Here is a 25,664-nt window from a genome sequence, read left to right as displayed (position 1 = left end):
GTTTTGTCATTGTTTGTTAATGTCTAAATAGTAAATTTTGTCGTCACAATATTCTACAATTTAAATAAATAATGTGATAAATAATAAATACACTTTCATACAATTAACGGCATTAAAACTACACGATAAAATAATTAATTTTTAGGATAGTGATTTAAACATCGAAAATCAAATAATTAATAATAATAATAATAATAATATATATATATATATATATTTTTTTTTTTTTTTTTTTTTTTTTTTGGGGGTATTCATTCCCTATGTTGTTTGTTTCTCATTGTTGCGGCTCACTGGTAAAGGCTTTAGAAACTAAATAGTGCAACCCTTTGATAAAGCGACTCTTTGGTCTCACCAGGCTTTGAATATTTTAAATGATAATTTGATTCTTAATTAGGTTCACTGCAAAACAAGAACTGAACTGCTGAGAAAATAAGCGTATTTACAATGTATAGGACACGTTTGGTGTTACGAATTAATTTCACCCCGTCAAAAAAATAAATAAATAAGAAATAAACCCATCCAGCAACGCCTTTCTGTAATATCTCAATAAATATCTGCCTTCAATTATATTCAGATATTTTCAATTATAAGGGTTATTTAAATATTTATTTATTTCCTTTCAGCACATCCAGTGATTGACCCCTGACATCCTCATAGGTCGTTTAATTGCACGGTCATTCCCAGTGACGTAAAAATGTGAGCTTCTTTCGCGAGGTTCTAGATTTTTCGTCCTTATCTGGGATGCTGCACCAATCGAACTGATGGTTGGCGTCCAGTAGCCAATCAGAACCACCTGTGGGCGGGGTTTGACTGAATTCCAGGCTCTTAACAAATGCGCAGGTTTACCCATATTGCCGGTTGAGAATATCAGTGGAGGCTGCAAGAATGCAGTAGAAGCGTTCTCTGCTAGGATTAGAGAGGAAGAATTATCTATAAAAAGCCTGACTTACATAATAGCGTATAATTCTTCTAGCTCGGTTACAAGCGCACTTAGGCACATACTGTAGAATAGGGGTGTTGTGTTCTCACCCAGCTGCACTGTTAAAACTGGACCGGAGGTGTTAAGAATAAAGAAATAAGGACTGAACATGTCTGTGGTGGGAATTGATGTGGGTTTCCAGAACTGTTACATCGCTGTTGCCAGGAGCGGCGGTATTGAAACCATTGCAAATGAATACAGTGACAGATGCACACCGTAAGTATAGCATTGCCATCCCTGTAAAATGATGCTGTGTGTTGTTACGCAACGTTTGCTGTTGCCTAGCTGGCAGTGTTCCCGATCCAGTGCATGTTGGGGATGCTAAACCTCCATTTTGCATTAAAATTTCAAGCTGTAGCCAACTTTAACCTCTGTATGGGTGTTATAAATGATTGTCTGAGAGCAGTGCTAAAGTATGCTTGCTTATTATACGAAAACACAAAGGCTTGTCGTTTTTGGATACACGGCGTGTAATTCCCACATGCCATACAAACATTCAGTCGCTAGTGAAATTGATTAAAATAACTGTCTGTGGCTTTTTCACAAGTGTTGCCCGAATTCAAAACTGCATGTCGTGCACGAGCACTGCACGTGAACGATATAATCTGACACCCTTCATGGGGTGAATCCACGAGACTGTGACCGCGGCGTCGTGTAGGTTGTTCTGTCGACACTCTCGTTTGGGCGCGGCAGCACATATAATCCAAATAAAAACTCAATATTTTGTTGTATTTTATCCGTGTGTTTTCATACACTGGCTTTTGGACAAATGGCCTAAAAGGAAATCAGTCAAATTGAGGTGTTGTAGGAGGTCACTGCAGTGCTTACTCAAATCGAATTATGTCTTTAGCGCATCCTCAGTTTATCCTGCAACACTAGTTATGGATGACACTTATTCTGGAAATATGGTAGCACAACTGTACCTGCAAATCATTTTTTTAATATAGCAACATTTGCACTGAAATCAATCAGAGATGACAAGGATGTTCATTACACAAATGCAGCTTTCATTTGATTTTTTACTTATGATCTCAAAAACCATCTGTCTTCACACCATAACTCAATACTTTGTGTTGGTTAATATATATTAAAGTTATGAAAAACAGAAATTTTGCTACAATGCCCTGGAAGAAGAAAATGTAGAAAGTTTTACAGCTGCGCTCCTAATCAATGGTAGTGATTTACAGCAACAAAAATCAGGCAATATCAATGTTATTATTTTTCGTAAGGGTGTAGTTTACCCCAAAATGAAAACTCTGTCATTATTTTCTATCCCTCATGTCATTCCAAATCTGTATTTCTTTCTTCAAATGAACACAAAAGAAGATAATTTTTAATAATGTCGCTAACTAAATGGTTTTGATAACGATTGACATCCATTGTATGGACAAAAACATTTTACTAAACAAAAGTCATTACAGTTTTGGAAAGACATGAGGGAGACATAATGTTAATATATATCTCTTTAATTTCATCTTTACATATTTCACCTGTTTTGGGTTCATTAAGGTGACAATTTCTAAAGAAATAGTTTGGGATTTTTAGAAAATTTCCTTCATATTAGTAGTTATAAATAACAGAAAAACGAAATGCCTACTGACTTGTGTGATTGATTTGCTTTTTTTTTGTTGTTGTTTTTTTTGTCACATCCTGTAGTCTTATATCATTCATTCTTTAAGTGAATTAACATTTCACACATTATTGTATCTGATGTTGGCTTGTATTGATTGATAGCATGGAAAACATACATTTCAGCAGGAGGTTGCACCCAAATATACCCAAACCAAACAGTTTTGAACATGTTGAACAGATCAGTCCAACTCGTTTATACAACTTTATTTTTTTCTTCAGTTCATAGCTTAATTCCACTAATAAGTTCCACTATCATAATTCTAGTGGCTATGAAATGCAGAAGTCACCTTATGAGAAATTATTTTGAAGACCTCCATTTGCTAGCAGTCTTGATATACCTTGACATGCCTTTTCAAATCTTAAAAGCTTATTTCACACCATAACATAGTTTGAGACTCAGAAAAGGCTTCTGATAAACACTAGTGAAGATGCTGTCCAAGGTGCTGATCCACACCCTACTCACCCAGGTTCTTTAATGCATCAGTTTGGAAATTAAATATTACCGAAATGCGTGATACATTTATGAACATGTCATCTTTCCCAACAGAGCGTGCATTTCTCTGGCCTCTAAAAACCGGACCATTGGAAATGCTGCCAAAAGTCAGGTATGAAATGCTAGTCATTTCATGCTTTCTACTTTATTGAACCTTTGTTGTTTGTAAAAGTACTCAGATTAAGTGGGCTATTAATCAATAAACATCCCCTTTGCAGATCATAACTAACTTCAAGAACACAGTTCATGGCTTTAAGAAGTTTCACGGTCGAGCGTTTGATGATCCATTTGTTCAAGGGGAAAAATCCAAGTTGCCTTACAGCCTTCACAAACTGGACAATGGCAACGCTGGAATAAAGGTAATATGCTATAACTGTGTTCTGCCAACAGTCTGAAACACTTGCTGTTTTGCTGTTGTAGACCACCATCCAAAATCTAGGCTATTTTATGGGGGCTGTATGTAAAAATCAGCAACCCTTGTTATTAGCGACACCAGTGGCTGTTAAGTGAACTGCAGCCTCATGCACAAGAGACTGAACGTGATTCAATGTCCCGATATACTCATGGTGAAGTTCTTTTTTGTTCTTCTGTAAAAACAAGTTGAAAATACCTTTGCAGCAATATACTGTTAACGAACATACAGTTAATGAGCGACGTTTAGATGAATACGTAAACGTGCTGCTTGCTTTCCTCTCAATAACAAAATAAAAACAACAAAAATAACAGCTGTGAGAAAACAGTAGTTAAGAAAGCATCTGATCATAGCATTGTGGATTTTTTCCTGAACATTGTATAAGCATTCATAAAAGACACATCCTTTTGATTTTCCCGGCCAAAACGACCCCAGTTCTTCACATAAAAATCAGTCTACAGGCTTTTATAGACAACCTAGGAAGTTGGGGAAGGTCTCTTTTTCAAGTTTCATTACAAGCTGTTCACACATTGGCAAAGCGATTAATACATAAAAATTCTTACATATAGCCCCTTCAAAAAAACAACTTGTCGAATGTTAAATGTGCCAGAGATTTCATACATTTACCTACATCACAGGTACGTTACCTGAATGAGGACAAGGTGTTTACCATCGAGCAGATGACAGCCATGTTGCTCACCAAGCTCAAAGAAACTTCTGAGCATGCCTTGAAGAAGCCTGTGGTGGATTGTGTGATATCTGTGAGTGCTTGTGAATCATTGAACCTCGCATATTTCCAGTAGTGATTTGACATGCTTGACATCTCTTTGACATGTTTGGGTTCTCTCCAGGTCCCCAGCTTCTTCACGGATGTTGAAAGGAGATCCCTGATGGATGCAACTCAGATTGCTGGGCTGAACTGCTTGAGGCTGATTAATGACACAACAGCAGGTCAGTAAAATTAAGCTGAAAAATGGTTTTTATGTTGGCATTATCTACAACTACACAGAAAAAATGGTAACCTACTAATGGTAACATCTAAATTAACTGGTTTTATTCAAGTTTAACATCTTTGAGTTAACCTAAATACATTAATGTATACCAACAAAACCAATTTTTAATGCAATAAATAAGGTACAAATAGCACTTTAAGGTAACAACTGAACTCAGCACGAACCAAAGACATCTAAACGAACCAAAAACAGGATGTGATGTCATAAAATCTGAACCTAAAAATGACAGAATGCTCAAGCATACCTGTTTTTTCTTGTCATAGTCACAATGTTGCTCGTTACAAGTGTCAGAACTGCCATCTCCTTGCAGCAGATCTTCGTTTGTGTGTGTGACGGAGGAATTCTGGGTCCATTTTTTAAACTCTTTGTGAGTTCTGACCTGGCAAATATATCATATGTACGCGCATACAACAAACACATTTAGCCCAGCACACAGCATAGTTTTGGATGTTTAGTAAGTTTGCAAAATATACGTCATAAAAGCTGGGTTTTTTTATGTTCAGTGTTAAAAATGACATTGTGATTGCTAAGCGAACTAGGACTAAATGTAGTATTTTCTTATTTGAAAGAACCAAGGGAACCGAACGGCAAGTGTGAACACATCCTAAAACAGGCTGCATGACTATTATGTAGATTTACTGTAAGGGAAGATTGGCATACTGCACATGCATATGGGATTTCAGCTTTTTTAAATGGCTAATTAAAATGACTACATATTTTTCTCTCTCTCTCTCTCTCTCTCTCTCGCTATTGCTCTCATGACAGTGATTAACCCTGCTAAGGTTGTCAATCCTCTGCTCTAGCTGAATGTGTGAGGATGTTACGGAAGCATATTTAATGTGGGATGTTTGACAAGTACATGATTCATGAAACAAGTGATTACCGTTTCCTTCCCTTGTGTAATGAAGTTTCCTTAGTTATTTATTTTCAGCATCTTGGACAGTAAGTGTTTGCAGTAATAATGATGCTGGCCAGTGCTCCTGTTGGGCAGCTAAACAGTTGTTTGTTTTATGTACAAGTTGTTTGACTGTGGAGAGTCTTCTTCATGGCCACATGTTTAAGCAACGTGTTATCTACTACAAACAAAATAAGTCAAGTGCATTTGATTAGTCATCATAAATAGTAACTCAGACACCAACCACAATTAAAGGTGCCAAAGAAAATGTTTCAAAAGATGTAATATAAGTCTAAGGTGCCCCCTGAATGTGTCTGTGAAGTTTCAGCTCAAAATACCCCATAGTTTTTTTTTTTAAATTAATTTTTCTAACTGCCTATCATTATAAATGCGCCGATTCAGGGTACGCGGCCCCTTTAAATCTTGTGCTCCACGCCCCAAGAGCTTGCGCTTGCCTTAAACACCATAAACAAAGTTCACACAGCTAATATAACCCTCAAAATGGATCTTTACAAAGTGTTCATCATGCAGCATGTCTAATCGCATAAGTATAGTATTTATTTGGATGTTTACATTTGATTCTGAATGTAGCTAAAGCTATCATTACACACTGTTGGAGAGATTGAAAATGAAAATATAATAAAATAACGACGGCTCTTGTCTCTGTGAATACAGTAAGAAACGGTGGTAACCTTAACCACATTTAACAGTACATTAGCAACATGCTAATGAAACATTTAGAAAGACAATTTACAAATATCACTAAAAATATCATGTAATCATGGATCATGTCAGTTATTATCGCTCCATCTGCCATTTTTCGCTATTGTCCTTGCTTGCTTACCTAGTCTGATGATTCTGCTGTGCACATCCAGACGTTCTGCCCTTGTGTAATGCCTTGAACATGAGCTGGCATATACAAATATTGGGGGCGTACATATTAATGATCCTGACTGTTACATAACAGTTATGTTGATATTCGCCTGTTCCTCGGAGGTCGTTTAAACAAATGAGATTTATATAAGAAGGAGGAAACAATGGAGTTTGAGACACACTGTATGTCATTTCAATGTACTGAACTCTTGTTATTCAACTATGCTGAGGTAAATTCAATTTTTGAATCTAGGGCACCTTTAAGTAAGGCATAATATACAGTCAGCAGGTTATCACAAAATTACGACTTAGGAATGTAAGTTGTTATAATTTGTTCCCTCGTTTTAGTTAAATCATGGCCACATTGTACAATTTTATTAAAACAAACAAATTCCAACAACTTGCCAGTGCCACGTTGTTCTAATTTGTTTCCTTGCTTTTCTATTTTAAATTGTGGTCATGTTGTACTAATTTGTTCCCTTATATTACTTAAATTGTGGTAATTTTACACTAATTCATTCCTTCGTTTTAATTTAGTCAAATTGTGGCCACGTTGAACTAATTTGTTCCCTCTTCTTAGTTAAAATGTGGCCATGTTGTGCTAATTTATTTCTTCATTTTAATTTAGCTAAATTGTGACTACTTTGTACTAATTCATTCCCTCATTGTAGTTAAATTGTAGCTGTATGTTATACTAATTTGTTTCCTTGTTTTACTTAAATTGTGGCCATATTGTAACCTCATTTTAATTTAGTTAGCAGTAAGCAATTTCTGAGAAAAGCTGTTGAAAATGGATTGGACCGAGTACCACAACACACTTGTAGCCAATCAGCAGTAGGGGCGTGTCAACTCATGATGGGGGAGGAGAGAGAGTGAGCAAGAGTGAGATTTGAAAAAAGACTCTAGAGAGAGAGAGATGGCTGAAAAACATCACAAAAGAGAAAAGGTCAAATATTACTGGAAAAAGAAGGGTTATGATCAGGCAAGAGCTTTAGGACCCGCGTTAATATTAGAACAGCTTTCCAGTGCTGGACAGACCTAAGTGGGAAGGCCTGAAAATGGACACAGAAGTTGCATTGTTTCTACTCCATACATGAGTAACACTGGTTTTGCTGTGTTTCACAGAACCAAAATATGCTGTTGTTGTAATGTTAGCTATAGTAACAGGACAGTTTTGAGTGTCATTGTTTGTCTGAAGCTGGTGTTCTGCTGGCAACTAAACAACTCAATTGTATACACAATTATGTACTGTATGTTCAGTTTTTGTTTTTTCTTCTCATTTGTTTGCTTCAGATGTTTACCAAATAAATTAATAAATAAAATTATTGGATTATGCTAGAAGAAAGAGATTGCTAAGTGATATGAGATGCATGAAACTGGCATAGCTTAGTAGTATACCCATTATACTATATTATACCATAAAATACTAAATGCCCACAAAATGTTATAATAGTTAAATGTTATAAATAATTATATACTATAATATAAATAATATACTACTTACATTATCTTGGCCAGAAAATCTTCATTGTTAGTCATTACTGTGTGCAAATGTTACTTTCATAAAAACACTATTATGTGTAAAATATTTTGTATTTCATGTATATTACTGCTTAAAAATGAAGATCATGTGACTGAAACGTCATGATAAATAAGACATTTTCATACTTTTCTAAGCTTTAATAGTGTGTGGGACTTTCTTTTTATTTTTTACTTTTTTTGGTCCTTTCTCCTACGCACCTATCCATTACCTGCAGGTGTGCGAGGGTAATTGCTAATTAACTGATATATACAGTGGGTACGGAAAGTATTCAGACCCCCTTAAATTTTTCACTCTTTGTTATATTGCAGCCATTTGCTAAAATCATTTAAGTTATTTTTTTTTCTCATTAATGTACACACAGCACCCCATATTGACAGAAAAACACAGAATTGTTGACATTTTTTGCGGATTTATTAAAAAAGAAAAACTGAAATCACATGGTCCTAAGTATTCAGACCCTTTGCTGTGACACTCATATATTTAACTCAGGTGCTGTCCATTTCTTCTGATCATCCTTGAGATGGTTCTACACCTTAATTTGAGTCCAGCTGTGTTTGATTATACTGATTGGACTTGATTAGGAAAGCCACACACCTGTCTATATAAGACCTTACAGCTCACAGTGCATGTCAGAGCAAATGAGAATCATGAGGTCAAAGGAACTGCCTGAAGAGCTCAGAGACAGAATTGTGGTAAAGCACAGATCTGGCCAAGATTACAAAAAAAATTCTGCTGCCCTTAAAGTTCCTAAGAGCACAGTGGCCTCCATAATCCTTAAATGGAAGACGTTTGGGATGAACAGAACCCTTCCTAGAGCTGGCTGTCCGGCCAAACTGAGCTATCGGGGCAGAAGAGCCTTGGTGAGAGAGGTAAAGAAGAACCCAAAGATCACTGTGGCTGAGCTCCAGAGATGCAGTCGGGAGATGGGAGAAAGTTGTAGAAAGTCAACCATCACTGCAGCCCTCCACAAGTCAGGGCTTTATGGCAGAGTGGCCCGACGGAAGCCTCTCCTCAGTGCAAGACACATGAAAGCCTGCATGGAGTTCGCCAAGATGGTGAGAAATGAGATTCTCTGGTCTGATGAGACCAAGATAGAACTTTTTGGCCTTAATTCTAAGCGGTATGTGTGGAGAAAACCAGGCACTGCTCATCACCTGTCCAATACAGTCCCAACAGTGAAGCATGGTGGTGGCAGCATCATGCTGTGGGGGTGTTTTTCAGCTGCAGGGACAGGACGACTGGTTGCAATCGAGGGAAAGATGAATGCGGCCAAGTACAGGGATATCCTGGACGAAAACCTTCTCCAGAGTGCTCAGGACCTCAGACTGGGCCGAAGGTTTACCTTCCAACAAGACAATGACCCTAAGCACATAGCTAAAATAACGAAGGAGTGGCTTCACAACAACTCTGTGACTCTTCTTGAATGGCCCAGCCAGAGCCCTGACCGGAACCCAATTGAGCATCTCTGGAGAGACCTAAAAATGGCTGTCCACCAACGTTTACCATCCAACCTGACAGAACTGGAGAGGATCTGCAAGGAGGAATGGCAGAGGATCCCCAAATCCAGGTGTGAAAAACTTGTTGCATCTTTCCCAAAAAGACTCATGGCTGTATTAGATCAAAAGGGTGCTTCTACTGAATACTGAGCAAAGGATCTGAATACTTAGGACCATGTGATATTTCAGTTTTTCTTTTTTAATAAATCTGCAAAAATGTCAACAATTCTGTGTTTTCTGTCAATATGGGCTGCTGTGTGTACATTAATGAGGAAAAAAATTAACTTAAATGATTTTAGAAAAATGGCTGCAATATAACAAAGAGTGAAAGATTGAAGGGGGTCTGAATACTTTCCGTACCCACTGTATATTATTGCTAGAATACATAATTGTGCAATATATAAGACAGAATTGTTGGTTATAATGTTAATTGAATATTTGGATGAACCACATTTAGAATTATTTTCACCTCTTGTCTAGTACTACCGTCCACAAGGCCTTTTTACAATTTGTCATTTTATTCTTATTGCAGTGGCCTTGGCTTACGGCATCTATAAACAGGACTTGCCAAATCCAGAGGAGAAACCCCGTAATGTTGTGTTTGTTGACATTGGGCACTCATCTTATCAAGTCTCCATTGCTTCCTTTAACAAGGGGAAATTGAAGGTCTGTATTATTCATATCCTTTTGTGAGATATGTTTGCTTCAAAATATAATGCTTAATCCATTACAAAGCCATTCTCAAAGATATTATCAAACCTTTTATTGTTTCAGGTGTTGGCTACAGCATTTGACCCATATTTAGGCGGACGCAACTTTGATGAAATACTTGTGGAGTATTTCTGTGAAGACTTCAAAAACCGTTTCAAACTAAATGTTAAAGACAACCCAAGAGCCCTTCTAAGGCTCTATCAGGAGTGTGAGAAACTGAAGAAACTCATGAGTGCAAACTCTTCTGATCTCCCTCTCAACATTGAGTGCTTCATGAATGACATTGATGTCCATGGCAAAATGAACAGGTAATTCCAAAAACAGAGGGTCACTCTTTAAATATATCAACATTCTACTATGTATGTACGTCAAAAGAATGTAATTGTATTGTGTTCATATTGCATTGCAAAAACTTTTGCTGCTATTGAGGTGTGATATGGATAAGGTTAGGGAGGTAAGGTTAGAGTTGTTATTGACTGTCGTAAGTAGATCCAAAGTGTTGTGAAATTAAATATATGCAAATGAAACATTTCAGGCTTAATACAAAATGATAATTTTTCTTTTGAGGTTGGATTGATGGTTTGAGCAGAAATATGTTATTGTGATTGGGCACAGGGCTCAGTTTGAAGAGATGTGCGCTCAGCTCTTGATGAAAGTGGAGGCGCCATTGAAATCGGTCATGGAACAATCAAGTAAGTAGCAGCAGACGGTTCACCAAAGAAATCATTTATCACAGATGTGAAATTTAAATCCATTCCTAATTTGTATTCATCCTGGTACAGAGCTTAGCAGAGACGAGATCTATGCCATTGAGGTGGTGGGTGGAGCTACCAGAATCCCAGCCATAAAGGAGAAAATCTCAAAGTTCTTCTGTAAAGACATCAGCACCACACTGAACGCAGACGAGGCTGTAGCACGTGGATGTGCATTACAGGTAAAACGTGCCATTATCCTTAAAGCCATAAAAGTCATAAAGCCTCATTAAAAAATTAGGTGCATGACCATAATCTGACTAAAGCACTTAAAATGGCCTTGATAACAGGCGTAATAGATGTCAGAACAGACTCAGCAAAGGTGTGAACAGTGTGAGGCTGTGATACTGAACAGTTGTTGAACAATACTTCCCTGGGGAGGTAATGGATTCTGTGGGAGAGGTGTAGAAACAAGATGAAATCTGTGTGATGCATGCATGGATTACCATCCAACGCTGTCTCTGATTCCTTACAGTAATACCCTATTTAGACAGCTTATGTAACTGCATTTGCTTGTATATACAGAAATGTTTATTTTGTGTGTGTGTGTGTTTTTGTGCGTAAGTGTGCAATCCTGTCTCCGGCCTTCAAAGTCCGAGAGTTCTCCATTACAGACGCGGTTCCCTTCCCGATTACTCTTCGCTGGAAGTCTCAGACTGATGAAAGTGTTGGGTAAGAGCCTTCTCATTCTGACTTAACCGAAGCCATTATAAACCGTGAATCCAGTGCACATATCTGAATTAGTACACTGTGTCCCAGTTATTCTCTTTACCAAGTCATCATTTATTTTGTAGTGCTCACTAAGGCACACATCAGTATTGCTATTGCTCGTGCTTAGAGTTAAGGTTTTGAACAAACCACAAACCCTCCAAGAATTGAACATCAACATATAACTGGTTCCAGTGAATGATACCTCAGATCGTGCGGCTTATTGAGGAGAGGTGTGATATTACATTTCTTGGCAATCACACTTTCATTTGCACCTGGTGGGCCATAAAAAGACCTACAGAAGGGACCTAAGCCATCTAGGCATGAGAATATAACACAGACCAGCGAATGCTAGAAACCAACCATATCATCCTAGCAAATTCATAGTAATGTGCTAAAAATCACTGTAGCAGCTACATGCAGTAGAGACGACGACCCAGTTTAGCACTGTGGCAGCACCACTCACATAATATATATATATATAATACTCTATTAGATGTTAAAAAGGTTACAAAAAGGTTATTAGATGGATAAATTTATTGTCAAGAGATATATATATAGTCCAAAATGTATTCAGATACCTTGAACATTTCATTCATTAATTCAATTTATTCACTATAGTTTAAAAAAAATGGTAATAAAATTTGACAAGATCTCAGAGATTAACTCTTTAAAAAAAAAAATCTTTATTATGTCAAAACATGGTCAGGTCAAAGAGTCTGAATAATTTTTGGTTCCTAATTTTTATCAATTTTACTGGAATATTTGGGTATAATATGTCACAGTTTACTTTATTTTTCTATCCTCACTTACATAAATGAACTATAGTGTCCTGCACCCACTAGTAAAAATATATCAAAAATGTCTGAATAATTTTTGGTTTGACTGTTGACTGTATATATATATATATATATATATATATATATATATATATATATATATATATATATATATATATATATATATATATATATATATATATATATATATATATATATATATATATATATATATAATAACAATACCATCAACCATCTAACAACCTTTTTGTGCGAAATATATGAGGTGTTGATCTTTTTGTATGAACTATAGCATCTAATATGTTAAAAAATATGCTAGAATATATATAATGACAAAATGTTGTTGAATTAATTTGTATAATAATGTAATATAATGTTATAATATTTGAAACCCCTTAAATATTAATTTAAATATGAATGTAATTATTCATAATTTAATAAAAAAATATTAATGATCATTTAAATAAATAAATATTTCTTTTAGAACTAAAGTAAGAAATGTATTCTTAAAGAAATTGAAACTATTAAATGAAACTGTAATAGTCTTTTCTTTCCTATTGTGACATATATCCTAGAAAACAATTTTAGGACGGGACTTGATTTTGTCCATCGGAGTTGATTGGATTTTGGATGTTTGCTAATTTCTGCGATAGTTTCAAATGAGTGACAGATAGTTGGAAAGGACAAATTGAAACTTGTCTGGCCATGGGACAACTTTATTGCCAAGCCCTTGTGCTGGTGCACACTTCGACATTCACTGTCATGAGGGGGAGGGGACATTAATGTTTTCGATAAAATATTATGAGGGCACATGAATTATAAACAAATTAAAAATAATTTATATTGAATTTGTTTTCTAACTGTTGTTTTTCCATCTTCAGGGAATGTGAGGTGTACAATAAGAACCATGCAGCACCTTTCTCCAAAGTCATCACCTTTCACAAGAAGGAACCTTTTGACCTGGAAGCATTCTATAGTTCTCCACATGAGCTGCCCTATCCAGATAGCAGAATAGGTGTGTATTACTGTGTGTTGTGTGGTATCCTCAGTATCATGTTGACTACATTCTGTAAAGGCATTCTGAAACCAGACTTTATTTAAACATCTATAAATAAATATAAAATGATTCACTTTGAGTTTTAGTCTAGCCTAATTTACGACCAAAATGAGACCAATCACTCTGGTGCGAAGCCCAGGGGATCCTTAAATAGACATTCATGTCCTCATTTGATTAAGAATGCCCTCAGCATTGTGATCCATTGTGTCCGAGCACCTGTTATATCTTCAACACATTAACTGAAGTGGGTTAGGGTTGGGGGTGTCACAGAGGTGTCAAAATACATCTAACAGCCAGGTAATTAGGACTGAGACATGACGTCCCTAAAGCTCTAACTCCCATCACATCTCTTAATACTGAGTGTCTGTTGAGTGTGTGTAGGTCTACCTTAACTTTCCATATGACAGGGTCAGAAATTAACTTTATTTGCCCCCTGGGATTGATTTCCATGTGCCAGTGTATGTTTTATTGTATTTAATTGTTAGGTGGACAACACTTGCAAAAGAACTTTCGGTAACACTTTACAATACATTTATTCATAGTTTGTTCATGTTAGGTCGGGGTGCATCAACTAATGTTAACAAACACAACTTTTGATTTTAAGAATGTTTTAGTAAATGTTGAAATTAACATTAAAGGGTTAGTTCACCCCAAAATGAAAATTTTGTTATTAATTACTCACCCTCATGTCGTTCCAAACCTGTAAGGCTTTCATTCATCTTCAGGACACAAATGAAGATCTTTTCGATGACAGAATGCTATCAGATTTCCTTCCATAGACTGCCTTTGCAACTGAAACTTTGACGCTTCAAAAAGTTCATAAAGAGATCGTAAAACTAATCCATATGAATCGAGCAGAAATTTTCTAAAGAGAGACAGTCACTTTAGATGATGAACAAATTTAATTTAGGCTTTCACTTGCATCAGTGAACATAAGCAGAAGCTCAACTGAACCTGAATGACGCACAAGATCAAACCTCTTCCGGAAGCTCGAGCCGTAATAGATTTAGTTTAATTGTGTGTTTTTTGACCCCTTATCTTGAATTTAGGGGGCATATTGTTAATTTTGGTGACTTTTTTGCCCCCAAGGCATCATTAGTTTCTGATGCTGCCATACTAATACTATTATTGTCTGATTCTGGTTCTGATTACCATGTTGTTCTGTTGTGGTCAGGCCGCTTTACCGTCCAGAATGTTGTGCCACAACTTGATGGGGACAGTTCAAAGGTCAAGGTGAAAGTGCGTGTGAATGTGCACGGCATCTTCAGCGTGTCCAGTGCCTCTCTGATAGAGAAGCAGAAAGGAGAGGCCGAGGATGTGCAGATGGACACAGAGCCAACTGTACAGAATGAGGGCAGGCAGGAAGAACAGGTAAGAGACACCAAAGTCCTTTTAAGACAAGTCATTTCACTCGGCAGCCATCTTTGAAACGCCTCTCGGGCATCATGGGCATCATGCAATCTCTTTGAATGGGGAAACACTCAAATTCTCCAAAACTTTTCGCTAACCTTATGATTAAATTTCATATTTAAAATCACCAATGAAATCTAACAGGAACCGGCTCATAAATTTAGTTTTAAACGCTCGAATCATGACAAAAAAACCTATTTTTCAGGCTGGATCAAGCTAATGCGCATGCGCAGACCTAAATGCGCGTCTCTTCGGAGGTGCTAACTGTTTCTATAGAAACCGGTGATTCTAACGGCCGCTGCAGTGACGCGATGACTTTACCAGTCGGCGATTGGCTCTTTTTAGAAGGCGGGACTTATTCCGCCATATTGCGCGTTACACTTTCTCCCATTCAAAACAATACGAGTGACATGTTTTGTGTTATTCTATAGTCTTTGGAGACACTGACCAGCAAAAAAAAGTTCAGTCATGTTATAACAAATGAATCTAATTCTAGTTTTGTGGCTATTCCGCTGTTGACAAGACTATAGAGAAATGATTAGTTCAACCAAAAAATGCTAATTCTGCCATCTCCATGTTGTTCCAATACAGTAAGGCTTTCTTTCTTCTGTGGAAAATGATTATATACACAGGCACAACATTAGCATTACTTTTGCTCTTTGTAACTAATTTGCGCTCGGCACTGAAAATGACATCTCTGTCCTGGAGGAGGTGGATTGTCATTCTTTTGTTGGGTGTTACTTTATTTAGCTTACCAGGGTTCTGACATGACTTCAACAGCTGTAATTTGGTACAACGGTTTATAAACTAGGCCAAAAGATGGCCTGGCGCACAATTATGACCTCATTCAATCAATCAGTACATAATACTATGCACTGTATTTAAATTTGTCTAAAAAATAGTATCAAGTATTTTGAGCAAACAATTTTTTACATAATAAGAAACATCAAGTCAGTGTGTTAAAAAGTTTGACTGATAGTGTATGCATTTATTAAAAATTAAATAGACTACCATTGAAAAGTTTGGGGTTGGTGGCTTAGTTCAGGTCAGTTACATGCCTTTTTATTCATTTCATTCATGGCATTGCTTTTGTTTCATTTGTTTTGTGAATGCGAGAGGAGGAAGTCTGAATTGTAATGATTTCTATGGCTCTCAGCCTCAGCTATTCAATGGTCCCCTGTTTATGAAGAATATTCAAAACAAGCAAAAATTTTTAGCGCTGTGAGCTTTTTTTAAATGAATTTATGGATAGTAAAGCTGCAGGATTACATCACTGACGCTGTGTTTACACATTTGTTAATAGAATAAAATGCAGGTGGACCAGGAAGGCCAAGGAGAACAGCCCACTGAAGAGGAAAGACTGAATAATTCTGGCAGCAAGGTACAATTTACATCTTATCTATCTATCTATCTATCTATCTATCTATCTATCTATCTATCTATCTATCTATCTATCTATCTATCTATCTATCTATCTATCTATCTATCTATCTATCTATCTATCTATCTATCTATCTATCTATCTATCTATCTATCTATCTATCTATCTATCTATCTATCTAATGTTTGTAGCTTATTTTCAATAGATAGTCTTTCTGTACTGTGGAATAAGTTGTGGTTTCTGAAATTAATAGTTAAACAATTTGATTTCTCTGATATAGAGTTTTCAAAAGTACTGACTTCGGTACCAATCGGTACTGAAATTTAAAAAATGTGATGCTTTGAGCGCTGTTGAGCATATTCGTAAACACCTCTGATTGGCCATTGTGTTCATGGGGTCATCGAATATATCTGTGATTGGCTACAATGATCAAGGCATGGGAGTGTTTGGATTTGAAAGCATTTTGAAAGTGAGCGTGTTTGAAAACAGGCGTCTATCAGTGGACTGGTCCGCGATAGATGCCTGCTTTCAAAAGCTCCTGTGTGTATCTGTGTAAACACTCGGTGAAGAGCGTCATTGATAACTATTTACAACGTTTTTGAAGCGTTGATCCGTGAAGCCAATCACAGACATATCTGATGAGCGCGTCAACACAATGGCCAATCAGAGGTGTTTATGAATCCGCTCAACAGTGGTCAAATCTTTAAAAATTCAGTACCGACTTGGCACCGAAGTCGGTACTTTAGACATCTCTCTTCTGATATGACCCCTTTAATGGCAGTGTGTTTCCTGATATTTGTGTATTTTGCTTATATCTTTTCAATTTTCTTATTTTCTTAAAGGATGGTGATAAACAAGATCAAGGTGCAAGCAGTAGCAAAGCCAAGTCAAAGGTGAAGAGTGTTGATCTGCCCATTTTGTCCAACACCACCCGACAGCTGGATCGAGATGTGCTCAACAACTTTGTTGAATATGAGGCAAGTCTAGTGCTTTTCCATTCACGTTCAGTCTGCCTCATTTCCCTGGAGAACATGCGGAGTGTTACGATTAGTTTAACTCAGCTCAGTTCAAAGAAGTCCTCTTTTGAATCATCCACCCCGTGCATTTTTGATTCCCATCTCAACTCGGGGCTCCATTTTCTGCACTTTTAGGCAGTATGCATTTTGGTTATATGTTCTCATTATATTAGTCTCTTTGTAGCTCCTGTTCATAACACTTGCCAGCAGAACTGACTGTATCTTGTTCTCTGCATGTTGCTGAAATCGTATGAGGGATTTAAATATCCATGACACAGCTCAATTCAGACCACAGGGAAAAGATATTAGTAGATCATTACGTCAGTGATGCAACAGCACAGCTCTAGGCATTAAACTAATGCCCTTTATCATTAGAAAATAAATACTCAATTTGTTTTTTGTGTAGTGTGTAATCTCACAATATAAAGCTTTTTAATCGAGGCTAGCTTTGGCATCACAGCTTTATTTAAAATATCCCTTTGCATTACAAAATATTAAATGTTTGGCTGCACTTTTTTGTCTCCATACCGGAGGTTTTGAATTACAGATTCAATAATGTTACAATAATATTTATTTTGTCTAAATATACCCTTATGAGAAATAAGTACACTTTAGCATACTTTTAAACATATAATTAATATTATTACATGAATTAATAATATACTTTAAAATAGTATACTTAAGTGTGGAGTGAATGTTTTCGGACACTTAATTGCATGTTCATTGCAATTAAATGAAAATGTATTATAGTTTAAATTTAAATACAGTTAGTTGAACTTCAGAGTGCTTTTTTGACCCACTTGAGTAGGACTACAGTGGCATGAAAAAGTATGTGAACCCCTTGCAGAATCTGTGAAAATGAGAATTATTTTAATAAAATAAGAGGGATAATAAAAAAATTCATGTTATTTTTTGTTTAGTACTGTCCTGAGTAAGATATTTTACATAAAATGTGTTTGCATTTATTTCACAAGACAAAACAATAGCTGAATTTATTAAAATAACCCCATTCATAAGTATGTGAACCATTGATTCTCAATACTGTGTGTGGTTACCTGAGGATCCACGACTGTTTTTATGTTTTGTGATGGTTGTTCATGAGTCTCTTGTTTGTCCTGAGCAGTTAAACTGAGCTCTGTTCTTCAGAAAAATCCTCCAGGTCCTGCAGATTCATCAGTTTTCAAGCATTTTTGCATATTTGAACCCTTTCCAGCAGTGACTGTATGATTTTGAGATCCATCTTTTCACACTGAGGATAATTGAGGGACTCAAACGCAACTATTAAAAAAGGTTCAAACATTCACTGATGCTCCAGAAGGAAACACGATGCATTGAGAGTCGAGGGGTGAAAACTTTTGAATTCAAATATCAAGGTAAATTGTACTTAATTTTTCTGCCGGGAAACATGCAAGTATCTTCTGTTGCTACGAAGGGCAGTACTAAATGAAAAACAATATATAATACAATATACAATATTTAAACAAAATAAGAAAGATTGTGACACCTTCATCCTGTTCAAAAGTTTTCACACCCCGACTCTTAATGCATCGTGTTTCCTTCTGGAGCATCAGTGAATGTTTGAACCTTTTTTAATAGTTGAGTTTGAGTCCCTTAGTTGTCCAAAACACAGATCTCAAAATCCTACAGTCACTGCTGGAAAGGGTTCAAATATGCAAAAATGCTTGAAAACTGATGAATCTGCAGGAGCTGGAGGATTTTTCTGAAGAACAGAGCTCAGTTTAACTGCTCAGGACAAACAAGAGACTCGTGAACAACCATCACAAAACATAAAAACAGTCGTGGATCATCAGGTAACCACACAGTATTGAGAATCAATGGTTCACATACTTATGAATGGGGTTATTTTAATAAATTCAGCTATTGTTTTGTCTTGTGAACTAAATGCAAACATCTTTTATGTAAAATATCATACTCAGGACAGTACAAAACAAAAAATAACATGCATTTTTTTATCATCCCTCTTATTTTATTAAAATAATTCTCATTTTCACAGATTCTGCAAGGGGTTCACATACTTTTTCATGCCACTGTACTTATAATTGTAATTATATAATTACACATTTGTAATGATGACATTGCAATTTAGTATTAGTATAGTATAATTAGTATAGTACACTGAAATACAATGAATGTAATATTGAATAAAATTATAAACTTTACATGAGTATGTTAGTCAAGACAGCAAAATAAGTGTACTGATAACTACAACATATCATGAAAGTGTACTCTCTTTTAGTGCACTTATTCATTAATATATTATCTGCAAGTAAATTATAATATATATATATATATATATATATATATATATATATATATATATATATATATATATATATATATATATATATATATATATATTTATCATTTTAAGATTTGAAGTACACAACAAATCCACATTCAAGTAAGTGCACTTCTTGTCACAAGGGTATGTTTACTGTCCCATGTGGATAATTACAGTGTTTGAGAATTTTTGTGTGAATGAAAAGGGAAAAGGGTGGAAAGTTTCAATGATCCAGTTTGTGAATGTTTTCTTTCCATTCTGTCTTTCAGAAAAAAATGATCATACAAGACAAGCTGGAAAAGGAGAGGAATGATGCTAAAAATGGTGTGGAGGAATATGTTTACGACCTGCGAGACAAACTGTGTGGCATCTATGAGAAATATGTCACTGAAGATGTGAGCACATAATCTCTTTGATATCCGGAGCTGATGTTCTCAGACAAGACAATAGGGAGCTTATGTTTTATCTGCCTCAATTCTGCAATTCAGAGAATATCAAATCATTTTACAAATCAAACAGAATATAAACAAATAAATATAGCTACCAAAACAAAGCACAGGTAAGGCTTATAATGTATGTGTGTTGATGTTCTCTTTTGCAGGAAAGCAACCAGCTCACCATAATGCTTGAGGACACAGAGAACTGGCTGTATGAAGAAGGAGAGGACCAGGAGAAAGAAATCTATCAAGACAAACTGTCTGAACTCAAAGTAGGTGTTTTAGTCTTCAGGTCATGTGTATGTTCTACAGTTGTGACATTTTGCATTATTTCTAACTGTTTATACAATTATTCTTTTATATACATATATCTTTTATACTTTTCTTTGGTTAATATTTTTCTCCAAGCATGATTTAATTTAATTCGGTAATTCGTTTTTTTGCTAAACAAATGGATATCATGTAGGCAATGGTTTCTTCTTGCGACAAAGAAGTGTGCTTAATTGTATTGAATGTGCACTTGTAGTTTACTTCTAATCTTAAAGTGCCCCTATTATGCTTTTTCAAATATTACCTTTCATGCAGTGTGTAATATAGCTGTTTGTGAATGTAAAAGTTCTGCAAAGTTTTAAAGATCAAAGTGCATGACAAGTAAAGCTATTGTCTCCTAAAAGAAAGAATCGATTCTGAACTGCTAAAATAAGTTGTCAGCAATTCCAGTCTCACTTCCTCTTACATACCTACATAACAACGCAACAAATATGTATAATGCCAGTCTATGGTCTTCATTGGCTGCCTGTGAACAACATCTACTTTGACCTGCCCTCAAACACTGAGGCCTGGAAGAGTTTGGTTCGAGTTGTCAAAATGTTGAGAAGACGCTGTTTTCAGTTCTGCAAATCCACTTAGCTGCACCTCAAAAGGATGAGGTCTTATGCTGGAACCGATACTGAAAAACTGATGCCATCATTTGTATCACTGTTTATCAAGCGCTGATGAAGATCCAGAGTTTAAATTCAGACATGGTAATGGCTTTTCTTTTTTGACAAGCGCTGTAAGCGGTTGACCAATCACAAAAGACTGGGCCGTCTGACCAATCAGAGCAGAGTAGACCCTCGGAAAGGAGGGGTTTAGAGAGACCGAATCATTTTCAGATCAGTACTATTATGAGAAAATTAAAGCGTTTTGAAGATCTCCAGAACAAAATTAGGAACCTTTAAAATAGCATAATAGAGGCACTTTAAAAGTGTATCTTTAAAAAAAGCGGTATGTTCGGAAAATATAATATTAGTTTATTAAAAGGCCACTCAAGCGTACTTAAAGAGGGTACACTTTCATGACTGTTTCTTAACACAATTACAATTTTGGTTTTAAAGTGTATTTGAAATAATTGTTTTAATAATGCTTTGTTGTGCTTTAAAGAAGTACACTTATTTTGATGTGTGTACTAACATACTAAAGCACATGTAAAGTATTATTTGAACTGTAACATGTTTCAATATTACATTTAAACGTCATTACAAATGTGTAATTTTAAATTTAAATAAATGACATACAAGTTTCATAAATACTTTTCAGTACAATCGGCATTGCACTTTACCCATATTTAAAAGATAATATGAGTAATTGTTTGCACTTTATTTTATACGTATTATCTTTTTATTCTTTTAATTGCTTTTCCTGTTTTTATTTCATTTTTAATGTATTTTATATGTTTTATGTATCATCTTGTTATTCTGACTTTTAATGCATTATTGCTGTCTGGTTGAAAGAGCTGGGAGAATTAGGAAGAAATTGATTAGGTTAAAATTTGGTAAATTTGACAAACCATGGGGAAATTTAAGCTGTAGTGCATGGTTAAGATATCTCTGGATTACAGTCAGGACACTTTCCAAAGGGGGAAATTTCCAAAGGGAAAATTTGAACTGCGTTCCATTGGTAAGATATCTCCGGAAGGGGGATTAGGGCTGTGTGGTGGAGTTTGAGGTTTCTTGGCAAAAGGGGAGATTGAAACTATGTTTATCAGTTTGAAGTGCCTTAACAGGTAGCAGTCCTGTTGGATGAGGAAGATCCATTCTGATCTGCTCTGATGAATGGATCTGTTTAGATCCAACTCTGATGGACGACAACAACAACAACAACAACAACAAACTCCCTGAGACTTCCTAGCTCTTCCATCCAGATAGCAAAATTATTTCTATTCCTTATGTTCTATTTTTATTATTCTTTTTTTATGTAAAGCACTTTGAATTACCATTGTGTATGAAATGTGCTATACAAATAAAATTGCCTTGCCTTGCCTTGCCTTGCCTTAATTATGAAATGACATATAAAGATATACTTGAGTCCTATTTAAGTGTTCAGCTAAATGAATTTATTATAAATTTAAACTAGAATACATTTCCATTGCATTTAACATCTAATAAAGTGTCTGAAGACATATTCAGTTCGCACTTAAGTATATTTTCTTTAAAGTATATTATCTCTTTAATACGTACTCTTTTTAAAAGTATACTTAAGTGTGCTTGTTTTTCATGAGTGTCAGTTCTTCCAATGAAAACCTCAACTGAAAATGTTTTCTGGGGTTTTGTAGAAGTTTGGTGAGCCCATTGAAGAGCGGTACAGAGAGCACGAGGGCCGACCCAGAGCGTTTGATGAGCTGGGCAAGAAACTTCAGCTTTTTATGAAGGCAGTGGACATGTATAAACAGAAGGTAAGCTGTAATTACATACTTTTTTGATTTTGTGTAGTTCTGTTAATATTAATTGATTTAAAAAAGCTTTTGTTTTTGTAACTATAAAGCAGCCTGTTGTGTTTTTAGCAGCATTAGAATGATGTGAAACATTTTTTGTTCTTCTTCTTCTTTTTTTTACAGACGTTAATGGGTTATATTTTGGGATATCTCCAAATATCTACTGGCCTAATTACTTTCGCAGCTTACATTTTTTTTTCATCATATACAAGCTATTTAATTTACCTTGTTATGTCTCCCACTATTCTCTAGGGAACATATTCACTTTATAATTCTTCTTCTTTTTTAATATATTAGATGAAGTTTCAAGTGACCATCTTTATATCAGTTGTTTTGGTCATTTATGTCATTATATAGTGATGTATTTGTCAGACTAATTGTGTTTATGACTGAATCTTAATCTTTAGCATTGTTCAGATTGGCTCACTTATTTTTAAGAGCATTTCACATTAATTTCCTTCACATATTGTTGATGGTCATATTGTTTATCATCAATGTTGATGCACTTAAAGGTAATGTAATGCTGAGGTACACTTAGCACTGAAAAGGATATTATTGAAATGAATGGGAGCTGTGATGCATTAAATACTGTGGAAATGTCTGCCATTTGACCAACAGGACGAGCGCTACCAACACTTGAGCACTGAGGAGATGGGTGTTGTTGAGAAGAGTGTAAATGAAGCTTTAGGCTGGATGAATGCGAAGATGAACGCCCAGAGCAAACTCACCATCGCTCAAGACCCAGCAGTCAAAGTAGCAGAGATCATTCAAAAGATTCAGGTTTGTTTGTCTAGCTTTCCCATAAAGTTGCAATGAAATTTTTCACTGTCATTAGAATGATCACACCTGTTTCTTTGAGAATGAATATGACTAAATCTCATGAAAACATAGCTAACTGACATTTACAAAAAAATACATTATATTTTATTTATTATATTTATTATATTCGCTATAGTTTAAAAAATGGTAATAAAATATGACAAGATCTCAGAGCTAAACTGTGTCAGAAAAAAATAATCTTAATTATGTCAGATAACACTTGAGCAAAACATGGTCAGGTCAAAGTGTCTGAATAATTTTTGGTTCCAAATCCAAAAATTTGGTTCCAATTTTTTTCAGAACAGAGGAGTGTTTTAGAGCCAAAATTTGAACCACATTGTGACAATTTTCTCGCAAATTTTCATTACAGTAATGTAAAAAAAATTGTCATTATTCTAAAACAAATATACAATATTTAATTATAGTAGAACAAAGAACTAGACCGTCTGTCAAAATAAAAGTCCTACATAACTACATTGATACCTTTTGTATATTTTAAGTATACTACAAATTTTTATTTAATAATTAATATTAATTAGAAATATTTATACATTTGTGGTAGTATTTGTTTTTGTCATTCATTTATGCAAATTTAAAGTAAAAAAATAAAAAAAAATTCATTACTATAATGTGAAAACTTTTAATTTCATTACTTAAATGCAAAATATATACAGTAAATATTTAAATGTAATTTTTAAAGTATTCATACATCATTGTAGCACAGTAATTGTTTTACTCCCTTTAATTCATGTAAAAAAAAAAGTTAATACATTTTCATATATATATATATATATATATATATATATATTATTTATGATGCAAAATAGTTCCCCATAAAGAATCCTTATATTCTGGTACTGGCTGACAATAGTCTAACCTACTGCATAATTTAATAAATTAATCCATCTGCTCTGTGTTGAATTGTAGGAGCTAGAGGAAATTTGCCATCCTGTCCTCAACCGACCCAAACCCAAAACAGAGGAGCCCGTAGAAGAGGGAGACAAAAACAACGGGGCACACAACGGCCCCACGGCGCAGCAAGGTGCTGACAGCAAAGGCAATCAGCAGACAAAGCCTCCATCTGGAGAGATGGAGGTGGACTGAGCTCTTCCACACTCAACCATCTGATTCTGCTGCCATTCTCACTTAAGCCACCATTAAACCTTTTCAACTTACACTGAACCAATAGCTGGAACCATTCTCTTTGTGTCCACCACTCAGTTGGCTGTATTTGTGCATCTGTTTGTTGAAGTCTGCTCCTCTGTTGGTTTTTCTCTTGTACCTATTAAGGGATCAGGACAGGCTGTCCTTTGAATGTTGCAGCTGTATTCGAAACTCAGTCCGGGATTGGACGTCCATGATAGGATCATATAGAATAGATGTAGTTCAGTAGCTGAAACGATGCTGCCGCTCTTAACAAAAAGCTATCCCTAAAACAATGTGATACTTGCATTCTGGGAGAGCCAAAGGCATTTTTTGAGGTGAATCATATCACACGGTAACTTGTTATGGGAACATGAATCAAAATACTGTTCGATCAATCGTTAAGATTGAGGGGAAACAAGCAAATATGTATGCAATACATATAAATATATGGTTTATATTTGTATTTAAAATATAAATTTCCAAAGGATGTGTTGTTTAGAGCCTGTAAATATTATTTTAGTAATTTGAATTTATGGGTGCTTAGATATAGGTACACTCCTATTGTTGACATTGCAATGCTTTCAGCTCCGTAGTGTCATATGAAAGTAGAATGTACTGAGCCGGTCATTACCTTTTTTCCCAGTTTTCATGCAGTCCCATATCAAGTCTTGAGGTTTGATGATCACAAATAATAAAACATGCCTTTATGACTGAATGCGTTTGTTGCCATTTTAATGTTTGTGTCAGTTTATATGAGAGATTTTAAGTGTAATTCTATAGTTATAAGAACAGGAAGGTTTGTAGAAGTGTTAGAAATATATAGAAAAAGTGTTAGAACTTTTATTTATTTATTTATTTTTTGCAAAACATACAGGCAAAAATGCATTGTATTCATTTAAAGTTAAATAAGTTTAATTAATTTAGATTTAAATAAGTCAAAGGATATACAAATTGTTTTCCTTATTTACAAACTTGCAGTCTTATTTAAACTGACGAATATACTTTTTTCCGATAATAAGAGATGTTTGCTCAATTTG

At 35.3% G+C, this 25,664-nt stretch overlaps 1 protein-coding gene across 1 annotated transcript; it reads left to right on the top strand.

The window, feature by feature from the left end:
- The first annotated feature begins 852 nt into the window (after window positions 1–852).
- Window positions 853–25,332, top strand: hspa4l (heat shock protein 4 like). The gene is made up of 19 exons (XM_067366716.1): window positions 853–1,195; window positions 3,159–3,216; window positions 3,323–3,463; window positions 4,155–4,277; window positions 4,368–4,467; window positions 9,869–10,002; window positions 10,111–10,355; window positions 10,663–10,739; window positions 10,830–10,981; window positions 11,365–11,471; window positions 13,189–13,322; window positions 14,539–14,735; window positions 16,078–16,155; window positions 16,998–17,132; window positions 19,743–19,868; window positions 20,075–20,182; window positions 22,504–22,623; window positions 23,281–23,442; window positions 24,409–25,332. Exons 1-19 carry the CDS (start codon window positions 1,089–1,091, stop codon window positions 24,583–24,585), a joined length of 2,481 nt encoding a protein of 826 aa, XP_067222817.1. The 5' UTR covers window positions 853–1,088; the 3' UTR covers window positions 24,586–25,332.
- Window positions 25,333–25,664: the final 332 nt, after the last annotated feature.

Source organism: Chanodichthys erythropterus, chromosome 18 (genome assembly GCF_024489055.1).
Source record: "Chanodichthys erythropterus isolate Z2021 chromosome 18, ASM2448905v1, whole genome shotgun sequence".
NCBI classification, from domain to species: Eukaryota; Metazoa; Chordata; class Actinopteri; order Cypriniformes; family Xenocyprididae; genus Chanodichthys; species Chanodichthys erythropterus.
Note: the sequence above shows the minus strand (reverse complement) of the source record. Positions and strands in the feature narration are given on the sequence as shown.

Excerpts from the sequence above, each read along its gene's own strand:
- hspa4l (XM_067366716.1), top strand. The coding sequence starts at position 1,089 with ATGTCTGTGGTGGGAATTGATGTGGGTTTCCAGAACTGTTACATCGCT. Across the intron at positions 3,464-4,154 it reads ATGGCAACGCTGGAATAAAG|GTACGTTACCTGAATGAGGA; the intron begins GTAATATGCTAT and ends CCTACATCACAG. Across the intron at positions 22,624-23,280 it reads TGGACATGTATAAACAGAAG|GACGAGCGCTACCAACACTT; the intron begins GTAAGCTGTAAT and ends TTTGACCAACAG.